Source organism: Oryx dammah, unplaced genomic scaffold (genome assembly GCF_014754425.2).
Source record: "Oryx dammah isolate SB20612 unplaced genomic scaffold, SCBI_Odam_1.1 HiC_scaffold_8, whole genome shotgun sequence".
NCBI lineage: Eukaryota > Metazoa > Chordata > Mammalia > Artiodactyla > Bovidae > Oryx > Oryx dammah.
Window position 1 is genome coordinate 38,664,026 of NW_024070192.1, and position 14,054 is coordinate 38,678,079.

A 14,054-nucleotide genomic window follows, 5' to 3' on the forward strand; every position below is an offset into this window, starting at 1 on the left:
ATGCCTTAACTGGAGCCCATCTATCTCTTGTCTCAGGAAGTGCTAACAATTGTTAAGTATCCAGCTTGAAGCCCACTTCTTCATGCCTCCTGAAATGCAAAAAGGAGGCCAGTTGTAAATGTCTAACCTGGAGTCTATCTATCTCCCCTCAGCTTGATTTCCTTGCTGACCAAGGGACTCTCAAAAATATTCTCCGGCAACACAATTCAAATGCATCAATTCTTCAGTGCTCAGCCTCCTTTATGGTCCAGTTCTCACACCCGCACATGACTACTGGAAAAACCACAGCTTTGACTATGTGAACCTTTGTCAGCAAAGTGATATCTCTGCTTTTTAACACACTGTTCTAAGTGTTGTGTGCTGGTGGACAATGTCAGAGCACACTCATTGCTCTTCCCTCTTCTGAGCCTCACACTATCCTTGGGAAGTAGGTATGGCTAATGCTGTAATTCTCATTTCACAGGTGAGAAAAATGAGGTTCGGAGCCAGAAGTTAGGTAGAACCCAGCCTTGCCTGCTTTCTGAGGCCAGCCTTCCTAGAGCTCCTGCACAAGGCTTGTAGCTACTGATGCCAGGAGGGCTGGCATTTCTCCTGCTTTTCCTTTTGCCTGCTGCAGATTTCAGGGCTGCAAGGTGCAAAGAGGGGGCCCTGGACTGCTGACTACGGTCAATAGTAGGGGGAATGTTGGTAAAGATATTAAAATAGAGCAAAGTTGTCATTTAATACCAGTTCAAGCTTGATTCATTGCAGGTGTAACTTGCCAACCCTTTATAGGGCTGTGTACTTGGAGAGGAGGGTGAGCTGATGAGTGAGACATAGGACTTGCACGCAGGGAGCAAAAACTTGGTAGGACATTAGCTTTAATATTTATATTTATTTATTTGGCTGTGCTGGGTCTTAGTTGTAGCACTCAGGATCTTTAGTTTTGGTATCCCAACTCTTAGTTGTGGGATCTAGTTCCTTGACCAGGGATCAAATCCAGGCCACTTGCATTGGGAGCATGAAGTCTTAGCCCCTAGACCACCAGGTAAGTCCCAGGACATTAGTTTTATATATAGGATATTTAGGAGCTCAAGAGGTTTATCTAAAAACAGCGATTCTCAACCAAAGGTACACAGCATACCTGTGGAGATTTTTAAGAATATCTGTGCAGAATATTGCTGTCAGTCACACCTCAGACACACTGGGTTAGAATTTCCTGGAGTGGGATCAAAGTATGTGGATTTAAAAAAAAGCTTTCCCTGGATTCTGATGTACACACCTACATAAGACCTGTTGCTCTAATACAGTTTTAATTTTTTTAACAGTACATGGAATTCCCTGATAATCCAGTGGTTAGGACTCTGCCCTTCGACTGCCAGGGGCCTGGGTTTGATCCCTGGTGAGGTAACAGAAATTCTCCAAGCTGTGGTTGGGGGGTTGGGGGAGATAAATAGTCACTGGACCTCCAGGGAAGTCCCTGTGCTAAATGTTTTATATATTTTTTTTAATTTACTTCTCACAGCAACCCTATGAGATTTGGACAATGAGCAAATCAAGGCTTGAAAATCCCTGTCTGCAGAGCTATGATCTTTCTGGTTTGACCCACAGAGGGGTTGGCAATCTGTTTGATGCTAACAGAGAAATTTACCAGCAATCCACTTTCAACTTTACTAGTCATACCTCCAAGGCCATCTACTGTGATTACCTTTCCAGAAGCAAGCACTAGATAATTTAAAATTTAAAAGTCACTACCAGCTAAAGACATAAAACTTTCTGTAGTATTCTGTTCCACCAGGGGACCCAGTGAACCATACCTTCCTGTGTATGATACCTTCCAGGGTATCAGGAAGATACCCTGACACAATCCCCTACTCCTGAATTTGGGCTGGCCCTTTGATTTGCTTTAACCAATCGAATATGGGAAAGTACCAGTCCTGAGGCTATCTTGCAGCTTCCACTTTGCCTTTTTTGGGAAGCCACCATGGGGGGCTTCCTTGGTGGCTCAGTGGTAAAAAAAAAAAAAAAAAAACCACCTGAAATGCAGGAGCCACAGGAGACACAGATTTGATCCCTGAGTCAGGAAGATCCCCTGGAGGAGGGCATGGCAACCCACTCTAGCATTCTTGCCTAGAGAATCCCATGGACAGAGGAGCATAGTGGGCTACAGCCCTTAGGGTCGCAGAGTTGGACATGACTGAAGCGACTCAGCATGCACACGTGCAATCCAACATGTAAGAAATCTGGACAGATTATGTAGAAAAGTCACACGGAGAAGGAGAGAATTTAAGTCTGTGGGAAGAGAGAGGCCCAATCATTCCTGTTGAACCAGTCCCCAGCTGATGCTATGACCTACAGTAAGGCCAGCAGAAAAATGGCAGGGCTAATCCCAGACCAGGTTTCACAGTGAGCTTATTATACAGTTGTTTTAGAACTTTTTTTTTTTTTGAACACTCACTTTTTATTTTCAGTTATGCTTCTTTCTAGTTTTATTTATATATATATATACACACATTTTCCCGGAGAAGGCAATGGCACCCCACTCTAGTACTCTTGCCTGGCAAATCCCATGGACAAAGGAGCCTGGTGGGCTGCATATGGGGTCGAGAAGAGTCGGACATGACTGAGCAACTTCACTTTCACTTTCATTCATTGGAGAAGGAAATGGCAACCCACTCCAGTGCTCTTGCCTGGAGAATCCCAGGAACAGGGTAGCCTGGTAGGCTGCCGTCTATGGGGTCGCACAGAGTCGGGCATGACTGAAGCGACTTAGCAGCAGCACACACATTTTCCACAGTTGATTTCCCAGGCTATTGATAATCCCTTTTCCTCCACAGTTAACACTAGAACATAAACATTTTCCCCACATCATTTTAGAACATTCTAAGAACACTGTTTTCATGGCTGCATTACCAGGTTCTACCTAACTGGTCTCCATTTACGACCAATCCAGTTCCCTTAGATAAAATATTTATGATGATATTTTAATTTGAATTTCTTTAAGATCAATTTGGGGACTTCCCTGGTGGTCCAGTGGCTAAGACTCCAGGCTCCCAATTCAGGGGCCCCAAGTTCAATCCCTGGTCAGGGAACTAGATCCCACATGCTGCAACTAAGACCTGGTGCAGTCAAATGAAGAAATAAATAAATATTTAAAAAAAAGATCAATTTGTTGTTGTTTAGTTGCTAAGTTGTGTCTGACTCTTTTGCAGCCCCATGGATTGTAGTCCACCGGGCTCCTCTATGAATGAGATCTGCCAGGCAAGAATACTGGAGTGTTTTTGTTTTTTTTTTTAAACAATTGTATTTATTTATGGCTGTGTTGGGTCATCGTTGCTGTGCACTGGCTTTCTCTAGTTGTGGGCAAGTGGGGGCTACTCTCTAGTTGCCTTGCATGGGTTTGTCATTTCAGTGGCTTCTCTTGTTATAGAGCATGGGCTCTAGGGTAGATAGACTTTAGTAGTTGTGGTTTCTGGGCTCTGGAGCACAGCCTCAATAGTTGTGATGCACAGGCCTACTTGCTTCCTGGCATGTGGAATCTTCCTGGATCAGGGATGGAACTTGTGTCTCCTGCTCTGGTAGGTCGACTCTTCAGCACTGAGCCACCAGGAAAACCAGGGTTATTGTTGGTGGATAACCAACAAAAATCTGTTGTATAGCACATGGAACTCTGCTCAATGTTCTGTGCCAGCCTGGATGGGAGAGGAGGTGTGGGGGATCCTGGATACATGTATATGTATGGCTGAGTCCATTCACTGCTCACCTGAAAGTATCACAGCATTGTTAACTGGCTATACCCCAATACAAAATGTTTTTGGTGTTAAAAATAAAAAGTTTTAATTAAAAAAAAATAAACTATATGTTTTGGGGTGTTTTGTTACACGACAAATAATGAAAACATTTCCTCACCTCTCCTCTAGTGACAACTGGCACATTCAGTTATGCATGAAGCTGAAGTCTTCACTGTTTTTCTCAATTGTATTATTAATACAAGAGTTTGCCAGAAGTTTTCACATTAATTACTAGGACCCAGGAAAGCTTTTTTCAAAAGAGGCACGAGGTAGGGGTCCAGAAGCTCTAGTTTTGTGACTAGTTGCATGCCTTTTGAAAGCCATTTATCTTTTTGTCTCAATTGTAAAATGGAGAGACGAATGCTCACTCTACTTACCAGAGAAGGGTAAAAGTTAGTAAAGCCCAGCTGAAAAGTAAAACGAATTTTCAAAAGATGCAAACATCTCAGTATAAAAAAACCCAAACAACCCAGTCAAAAAATGGGCAGAAGATCTAAATAGACATTTCTCCAAAGGATACATACAAATGGCTAAGAAAGAAAGAAAGAAAAACAACACATGAAAAGATTATCAACATCACTAATTATTAAATGCAAATCAAAACTAAACGAGGTATCAGATGGCCATCATCAAAACATCTACAAACAATAAATGCTGGAGAGGGTGTGGAGAAAAGGGAACCCTCCTACGCTGTTGGTGGGAATGTAAATTGGTACAGCCACTATGGAAAACAATGTGGAAGTTCCTAAAAAAAAAAAACCCCACTAAAAATACAGTTACAATATGATCCAGCAATCCCACTCCTGGGCATATATCCAGAGAAAATTAATTTGAAAGGACACATGCACCCCCAGTGTTCATTGCAGCACTATTTAAAATAGTCAGAACATGGACACAACCTGTGTCCATCGACAAAGGAATGGATACAGAAGAGGTTGGGAACTTCCTTGGTGGTTCTATGGTTGAGACTTCTTCCAATATAGAGGGCAAGGGCTTCCCTGGTGGCTCAGACGATAAAGTGTCTGCCTGCAATGCGGGAGACCCGGGTTCGATTCCTGGGTCGGGAAGATCCCCTGGAGAAGGAAATGGCAACCCACTCCAGCACTCTTGCCTGGAAAATCCCATGGATGGAGGAGCCTGATAGACTACAGTCCATGGGGTCGCAAAGAGTCGGACACAACTGAGCGACTTTGCTTCACTAATGCCTCAATTAAAAAAAAAAAAAAAAAAAACAATATAGAGGGTATGTATTTAATCCCTGATCAAGGAACTAAGATCCCACATGCTTCATGGCCAAAAACCCACAACATAAACAACAGAAGCAATATTATAACAAATTCAGTAAAGGCTTAAAAATGATACACATCAGAAGAGGTAGTACATATACACAAGGGACTATTAGTCATAAATAGAACAAAATAATGTTATTTGCAGCAACATAGGTGGATCTAGAGATTGTCATAAGGGAAATCAGAGAAACAAAAATATATCATTTAAATGTGGAATATAAAAATACAGTACACATTTATGTACAGAACAGAAATTAGCATTGTAGATGTAAAAAATTTATGGTCACTAGAGAGGGAACAAATTGGGAGATTGGGATTGACATATACACACTTTGTTGGTGTTCAGTCACTCGGTTGTGTCTACACGAGGCTTCACTGAGTCCGTGATACTATCCAACCATCTAATCCTCTGTTGTCCCCTTCTCCTGCTTTCAATCTTTCCTAGCATCAGGCTCCTTCCCATTGAGTCACCTCTTCACATCAGGTGCCCAAAGTATTGGAGCTTCAGCATCTGTCCTCCCAATGAATATTAAGGACTGATTTCCTTTAGGATTGACTGGTTTGATCTCCTTGCAGTCCAAGGAATGCTCAAGAGTCTTCTCCAACGCTACAGTTCAAAAGCATCAATTCTTCTATAAGCATTCAACCTACTTTATGGTCCAATTCTTACATCCATACATGACTATTGGAAAAACCATAGCTTTGACTATACAGACCTTTGTCGGCAAAGTAATATCTTTGTTTTTTAATATGCTGTCTAGGTTGGTCATAACTTCTCCTCCAAGGAGCAAGCGTCTTAATTTCATGGCTGCAGTCACCATCTTCAGTGATTTCAGAGCCTAAGAAAATAAAGTCTGTCATTGTTTCCCCATATATTTGCCATGAAGTAATGGGACCAGATGCCATAATCTTTTTTTTTGAATGCTGAGTTTTAAGCCAGCTTTTTCACTCTACTCTTTCACTTTCGTTAAGAGGCTCTTTAGCTCCTCTTTGCTTTCTGCCATAAGAGTGGTGTGATCTGCATATCTGAGGTTATTGATATTTCTCCCTGAAATCTTGATTCCAGCTTGTGCTTCATCCAGCCCAACATCTCTCATGATGTACTCTGCATATAAGTTAAATAAGCAGGGTGACAATATACAGCCTTGATGTACTCCTTTAACAATTTGGAACCAAGCTGTTGTTCCATATCTGGTTCTAACTGTTGCTTCTTGACCTGCATACAGGTTTCTCAGGAGGCAGGTCAGGTGGTCTGGTATTCCCATCTCTTGAAGAATTTTCCACAGTTTGTTGTGATCCCCACAGTCAAAGGCTTTAGCATAGTCAATGAAGCAGAAGTAGACTTTTTTCTGGAACTCTTACTTTTTCTATGATCCAACAGGTGTTGGCAATTTGATCTCTGGTTCCTCTGCCTTTTCTATATCCACCTTGTACATCTGGAAGTTCTCAGTTCACGTACTGTTGAAACCTTGCTTGGAGAATTTTGAGCATGACCTTGCTAGCATGTGAAATGAGTGCAACTGTGCAGTAGTTTGAGCATTCTTTGGCATTGCCCTTATTTGGGATTGGAATGAAAACTGACCTTTTCCAGTCCTGTGGCCACTGCTGAGTTTTCCAAATTTGATAATATATTGAGTGCAGCACTTTCACAGCATCATCTCTTAGGATTTGGTCCGTATAGTCAAAGCTATGGTTTTCCCAGTAGTCATGTACAGATGTGAGAGCTGGGCAATAAAAAAAGCTGAGCACCAAAGAACTGATGCCTTTGAACTGTGGTTCAACCTGAATATTCATCAGAAGGATGGATGCTGAAGGTAAAGCTCCAATTTGGCCACCTGATGCAAAGTGCCAACTCATTGGAAAAGACCCTGATTCTGAGAAAGATTGAAGGCAGGAGGAGAAGGGGATGACAGAGGATAAGATGGCTGGATGGCATCATTCACCCAATGGACATGAGTTTGAGCTAACTCAGGGAGATAGTGAAGGATAAGGAGGCCTGGTGTGCTCCAGTCCATAGGGTCACAAACAGCTGGACACAACCTAGCAACACAGCTGGAATTCCATCACCTCCTCTAGCTTTGTTTGTGGTGATGCTTCCTAAGGCCCACTTGACTTTGCATGCCAGGATGTCTGGCTCTAGGTGAGTGATCACACCATCACGGTTATCTGGGGTCATTAAGATTTTTTTTTTTGGTATCACTTCACTTCACTTCAGTCGCTCAGTCGTGTCCGACTCTTTGCGACCCCATGAATCGCAGCATGCCAGACCTCCCTGTCCATCACCATCTCCCGGAGTTCACCCAGACTCATGTCCATTTTTTGGTATAGTTCTGCATATTCTTGCAGCTCTGGCTCACACTACTATGCTGCTGCTGCTAAGTCATTTCAGTCTTGTCCAACTCTCTGCGACTCCATAGACGACAGCCCATCAGGCTCCCCAGTCCCTGGGATTCTCCAGGCAAGAACACTGGAGTGGGTTGCCATTTCCTTCTCCAATGAATGAAAGTGAAAAGTGAAAGTGAAGTCGCTCAGTCGTGTCCGACTCTTCGCGACCCCATGGACTGAAGCCTACCAGGCTCCTACGTCCATGGGATTTTCCAGGCAAGACTACTGGAGTGGGGTGCCCTTGCCTTCTCTATAGAAAAAATCAATAGATAACTAGTAAGAACCTACTGTACAGCACAGAGGCCTCTAGTCAATACTCTGGAATGGCCTATATGCGAAAAGAATCTTAAAAAGAGTGGATATATTTATATGGATAACTGCTTCATTATGCTATACACCCGAAACTAACACAACATTCTGAAAAAGCTTGCTAGCACGCCCCCCTCCCTCTAACAGAAAGAGCTGCAAACTCTAAGTCTCGCGACAGTTTCTCCTTTCCTCGGAAACTGCTACAGATCTCGCGAGAAATAGTTGTCCAATCACGAAGCTGAATGGAGGCCCAAGATGGCGGCGCACTGGGAGCGTAACATCTGCGTTTCTAGGATCTTCGCGCAGCGGGTGGTTAAGACTCCGGGGTTGTAGAGGTCCACACTATACGAGTCGTCTGGCAGGAACTTTGACTTCAGAGGTGAGTCACTTAATATCACTCATACGGGTTGCGAGTCCACTTAACCTTTGTAGCACCCAGGTTCCCTATTCCCAGTTTCTGGGCCTGTGAGGTGCTGGCTTTGGGATCTAGGGATCTTTGGATCTAGACCTGATTGTGTGTGTGTGTGCGTGCGTGCGTGCGCGGGGGCGTATGTGTGGTGGGATGGGTGGGGGAGTTGGCAAATAGAATGGAGACTAGTATTGAGTAGGAAAGACCCCTTAGGCGGAGGCGGTTTGAAAAGTGAAAGTGAAGTCGCTCAGTCGTGTCCGACTCTTTGCGACCCCATGGACACCAGGCTCCTCCGTCCATGGGATTTTCTAGGCAAGAGTACTGGAGTGGGTTGCCTTTTCCTTCTCCAGGGAATTTCCCGACCCAGGGATCGAACCCAGGTCTCCTACATTGTATACAGACGCTTTACCGTCTGAAGCACCAGGGAAGCGGAGGCAGTTTAGAGATCCAAAACTGAGGCGGGAAGACAGTATGAGGGGTAAGGTGAGCACGTGAAAGGAGTGGAAGAGATGGAGAACTGGCAGTGGCGGAACTGTGGAAAAAGTCGGATTTATGAGAAAGGGAGACGAGGGAAAATAGAAATTAGAAGTAGTAGGGATCTGTGCAGAAGGAATTAAAAGTTCTGAGAGCAGAATTTAGATTATTTTACAGAATTATGTGTTAAGTAACAAGTGATAGTTGAAGAGGAATACTGAGGGTCGGGAGGAACCAAGGAAACAGAAGCATGGAGATGGAAAAGATTAAAGAAAGTGGAAGCGTCAGCTTACTTAAATGAAGGTCTACCACTTTGGCTTTCTGCACTGATTTGGGCAACCCGGAAGAAAAAGGTTCAGTCCTAGGCCTGAACCTTTTAGAGATTCAAGATGGGGGCTGCTTATCAAGAATGAGAGTTCTGTGTTTTAAGTGCCCTGGACAGTGTAAGAGTTCCATCTTGCTTTCAACCAAAAAACACTTATTGCTTACCTACTCTCCAGTTCCTGCTTTAGGCTCTGGGATATCGCAGTGAAAAAGACAAAGTATTTTCCCTCATGAAGCTTACTGGCAAGGCAAATTTTAAAAAGTAAAGTATATGAAATATCAGATGGGTAGGTTCTATGAAGAAGACTGAAGCAACTAAAGGAGACAAAGGGTTCACTCGCTGCTCATTTAAATGGGGGTACTCAGAAAAGGTATCAGTAAGAAAGTGAGGTTTGATCAAAGACCTGAACAAGCAGAGGGTACCTTGCATGTATGTATTTCTGGGGGAAGAGAAACCCATGCAGACCAAACAGCAAGTACAGAACCCCTGAGGCAGGAGTGTGGCAGACTTGATAGAGAAACGATAAGGAAGCCTGTGTGGCTACAGCAGAATGAGCCAGAAAGAGAAAAGTTTGGAGAGAAGTGGAGAGAGACAAGGCTGATGCCAGGTAAGGGCTGACACTCAGTTAAACTCTGAGGAATGGGGTAGATTTAGCTAAGAACCCATTGCCTGTATAGGGAGCTCTGTTAGCAAAGAAGTGGCTTTATTGATTCGATGTGTATCTGTTCTGATCAAGAGGGTTGAATAATGAAGGAAGTGATTTTTACCATATGTGTAATTTAATTTGTCCATGTGTGTTCAGAGTGTCATGTGTTTTCCGTGATGTACACTGGACAGGGAGGAGAAAGTGGCAACAAATGAGTTTGGAGGGATAGATTTATGTGTGGCTTGTTAATTATTTTGAGTTTCATCAGCCTAAAAATTTTAGGAAGCCGCTGAAGGGATTTAGCTAGGAATGTTCAGTTTTGCATTGGGGTGGGAGGAGGGGTATGTTGTCACCAGGATGAAGTGGATTGTTGGGGTTAAGAGTGGTTAGAGAGATATCAGTTAGAGGCTGTTGTAGTCAGCCAAGAAAGAGATGATTGTGATCTCTGGCCTAGAGATGTGGAGTTGCGAAGGGTGAAAAATGGATGAAAGTGAAGTGAAGGTGTTAGATGCTCAGTCGTGTCCCATGGGACTCTGTGATCCCGTGGACTGTAGCTCCCCAGGCTCCTGTGTCCATGGAATTGTCCAGGCAAGAATATTGGAGTGTCTGTAAAGCAATTATCCTTCAATTAAAAAATAAATGAGATTGAAATTTTAAAAAATGAAATACAATAAAATAAAATTCTGGAAAAAAAAAGGATACTTTGGAAGTATGAGAAGGAAGATACTTCCTTCTCCAAAAAATGGGCCAAGAAATAACTAGGAGACAGAATATTCAGGACATAGTGTGTTTGGAATGGAGGAGGTGGGATAAAAAAGGTGCTGAAGATTTCTTGCTTTTGTGCCATGAGGAAGATCTTGGTGTCATTCAGCAAAATAGGGAAGATTAGAGGAGGACCTATTTGGGGTGGGTAGAAATGGTTTCATTTTGGACATGCTGTGTATGAAGTGCTTTTGAGCCTTTCAAGTGAGTGGTCTTGTGGGCAGTTAGCTGCATGATTTTGATTGTAATGAAAACAATTCTTTTTTGAAAATGGTTCTTAAATGTGAAAAGCTATCAAAAACCTGAGTTAGAGTGTTAACATTTATAACCATGTAAAGTTATATCTCTAACAAAGCCTGCAAAGGAAATGTGCTTACTGCTAGGAGATTCTGTTGTTGTTTAGTTGCTAAGTCATGTTGACTCTTGCAGCCCCTTGGATTGTAGTTCACGCTTCTCTATCCATGCGATTTCTTAGGCAGGAATACTGGAGTGGGTTGCCATTTCCGTCTCCAGGGGATCCTCCCGACCCAGGGATCAAACCCGTGTTTCCTTCATTGGCAGGTGAATTCTTTAGCACTGAGCCACCAGGGACGCCCTAAGAGTTTACAGTAGCTGCTATGGCTGACCTGGGGAAATTAAGGAAGGAAAGACTTCCTGAAGAGGAGATGCTTGAATTGTGGTAGTAAGGATGAGTAGGAATTAATCAGGTGAAGAGGGGGAGGAAAGAACATTACAGACGAAAGGGGTAATCTGTGTAAAGACCCTATTGCCAGAGTGGAGGGAGAGAAAGAAGAGCAAGGGTGAGACTTAAGCTCATGCTGAAGCCACACTGTGCTGGGTTTTGTATGTGTGCTGAAGTAATGTTTCTTGTTTTTCTCCTAAAAGTAAAGTTTTGCAAGTGAGCATGGGAGGTGGACACAGTGAGATTTGTGTTTAGAAATGGTCACTGCATGGTGGAAAAAGGCATGGAGAGAAAAAGTGTGGGTTCATGGAGGCCAATTAAGAGGCTGCTGGAGCAGTATGGGCAGACTTGTATGAGCTGCTATAGGTGAGCCTGGGAAGAAATAGATGGATCTGAGAGATATTCAGCAGGTAAAATCCATATGACTTAATTTTTTGAAATACAAGAGGGATAGAGAACTATCAGGTGACTCTTAGGATTCTTACATAGGACCATTTAGATGAATGTGTGTTCTGAAAAAAGTAGAAAATGCAGAGTGATATAAAGAAAAGAAAAATCACCTAACATCTAGAGATATACACTAAATAAAATTACCAACTGCTTAGAGATTTACTCAACTACTGCAATGACTTTTCTTCTGGTTTTTATTTCTTGCTATAAATGTGTTAACTTTTTTCTTCTGTGTATTCTCAAGGAAAACAAAATTTTTGATTTCAATTGGTTTTAGCTACCTAGAAATGGCAAGACTGAAATTTATAAAAGAAGTTGGAATAGAAGATGTTTTTTGGTAGAGTTTGAAATCAGGAAGTTAAAAAAAGAAAAAGATGTTTTTTGAAACTTTAGTGACTTCATGGTGCACAACCAAATAGTCCACTCAAGACCACTGTAAAAACTAACCTCTGACTGTAGTGTTCTTGGTGGTAGATTATATTGCCTTCTGCCACGTTGATGCTTTTATTTTTTATTTATTTATTTGGCGGCACCAGGTCTTAGTTGCAGTATATGGGATCTGGTTCCCTGACCAAGGATTGAACTTGGGGCCCCTGCATTGGGAGCCTGGAGTCTTAGCCACTGGACCACCAGGGAAGTCCCACTTTGCTGCTTTGAAAGGGAATCATTTCAGTTTTCTTCCCTTGGTTTAAAAGAAAAAGATTCATCATATGTTGCAGAAACGTTTTTTAAAATTGTGGTAAAATACATGTAACAAAATTTACCATTTTAACCTTTTTTAAGTGTACCATTCAGTGGCTTTAAGTATATTCACAGTATTGTGCAACCATTACTACCGTCCATTTCTATAAGTTTTTCATCATTCTAAACACAAACCATATGCCATTAAAGAGTAATTCACCATTCCACCCTCCTCCTACCCCCAGTAACCTCCATTCTACTCTGTATGAATTTGCCTATTGTTGGGTCTTCATATAAGTGTGATAATATAGCCCTCCTGTGTGTGGCTTATTGCCCTTAGCATAATGATTTTAAGGTTCATACATGTAGCATGTGTCTGAATTCATCCCTTTAGGGCTGAATAATATTCCAATGTATATACTTCACACATTTTGATTATTTGTCTGCTTGACAACCTGAAGTTACATCCCACCTTTTAACCATTGTGAATAACTCTGCCATGAGCATTCAGTCAGTTCAGTTCAGTTGCTCAGTCATGTCCAACTCCTTGCGACCCCATGAACTGCAGCCCACCAGGCTTCCCCAACTCCTGAGGCTTGCTCAGACTCAGGTCCATTGAGTCAGTGATACCATCCAACCATCTCATCCTCTGTCGTTCCCTTCATTAAATCTTTCCCAGCATCAGGGTCTTTTCAAATGAGTCGGTTCTTCCCATCAGGTGGCCAAAGTATTGGAGCTTCAGCTTCCGCATCAATCCTTCCAATGAATATTCAGGACTGATTTTCCTTCAGGATTGACTGATTTGATCTCCTTGCTGTCCAGGGGACACTCAAGAGTCTTCTCCAACACCACAGTTCAAAAGCATCAATTCTTTGGTGCTCAGCTTTCTTTATGGTCCAACTCTCACATCCATATATGTCCACTGGAAAAACCATAGCTTTGACTATATACAGACCTTTGTTGGCAAAGTAATGTCTCTGCTTTTTAATATGCTGTCTCAGTTGGTCATAGCTTTTCTTCCAAGGAGCAAGCGTCTTTTAATTTCATGGCTGCAGTCACCATCTGCAGTGATTTTGGAGCCCAAGAAAATAAAGTCTGTCATTGTTTCCATTGTTTCCCCATCTATTTCCCATGAAGTGATGGGACTGGATGCCATAATCTTCGTTTTTTGAATATTGAGTTTTAAGCCAGCTTTTCCCCATGAACAGTATGAAAAGGCTGTGAACATTCCAAGTTACTTATTTGAATCTCTGCTTTCAGTTCCTTTGGATCTATACATGGGATTGGAATTGCTGGATCATATGGTAATGTTTAATTTTTTAAAGAACCACCAAACTTTTCTACAGCAGTCATACACATGTTTATTCCCACCTGCAAGCCTGAGGTGGGAATAAACCTCCAGTTTCTTCATATGCACTCCAGTACTTGCTGTTTTCTTTCTCTCTTTTTTTAATAATAGCCATCCTAGTGTGTATGAATTGATAGCTTATTATGGTTTTGATTTGTGTTTCCCTAATGACATAGAACATCTTTTCATGTGCTTATTTGTTGTATACTTTAAAAAATATAGCTTCTTCTTTCTCACTTGATTAGTGAAGATGTGTTGACTGTAACTGTTGACTTGGCAACCACAACTTTTCTTGTTGATTTTGTTTAACTAAATATGCTGATTACCCCCCCCCTTTTTTTTTTCTTTTTAAAGATGGCTCTGAGTAAATCAATGCATGCAAGAAATAGATACAAGGACAAACCTCCTGACTTTGCATATCTGGCAACCAAATATCCAGATTTTAAGCAGCATGTTCAGATAAATCTGAATGGAAGAGTGAGGTAGGTAACAGATGAAGAATTCTTGATACAGTATTATTCTAG

At 42.2% G+C, this 14,054-nt stretch overlaps 1 protein-coding gene across 1 annotated transcript in view; it reads left to right on the forward strand.

The window, feature by feature from the left end:
* The first annotated feature begins 7,991 nt into the window (after window positions 1-7,991).
* METTL16 (methyltransferase like 16) overlaps window positions 7,992-14,054 on the forward strand; it is a 61,645-nt gene continuing 55,582 nt past the window's right edge. The window contains exons 1-2 of the mRNA XM_040243770.1: window positions 7,992-8,132; window positions 13,885-14,012. Coding sequence (XP_040099704.1) covers window positions 13,885-14,012 — 128 coding nt within the window. The 5' untranslated portion in view covers window positions 7,992-8,132. The remainder of the gene's footprint in view (window positions 8,133-13,884; window positions 14,013-14,054) is intronic.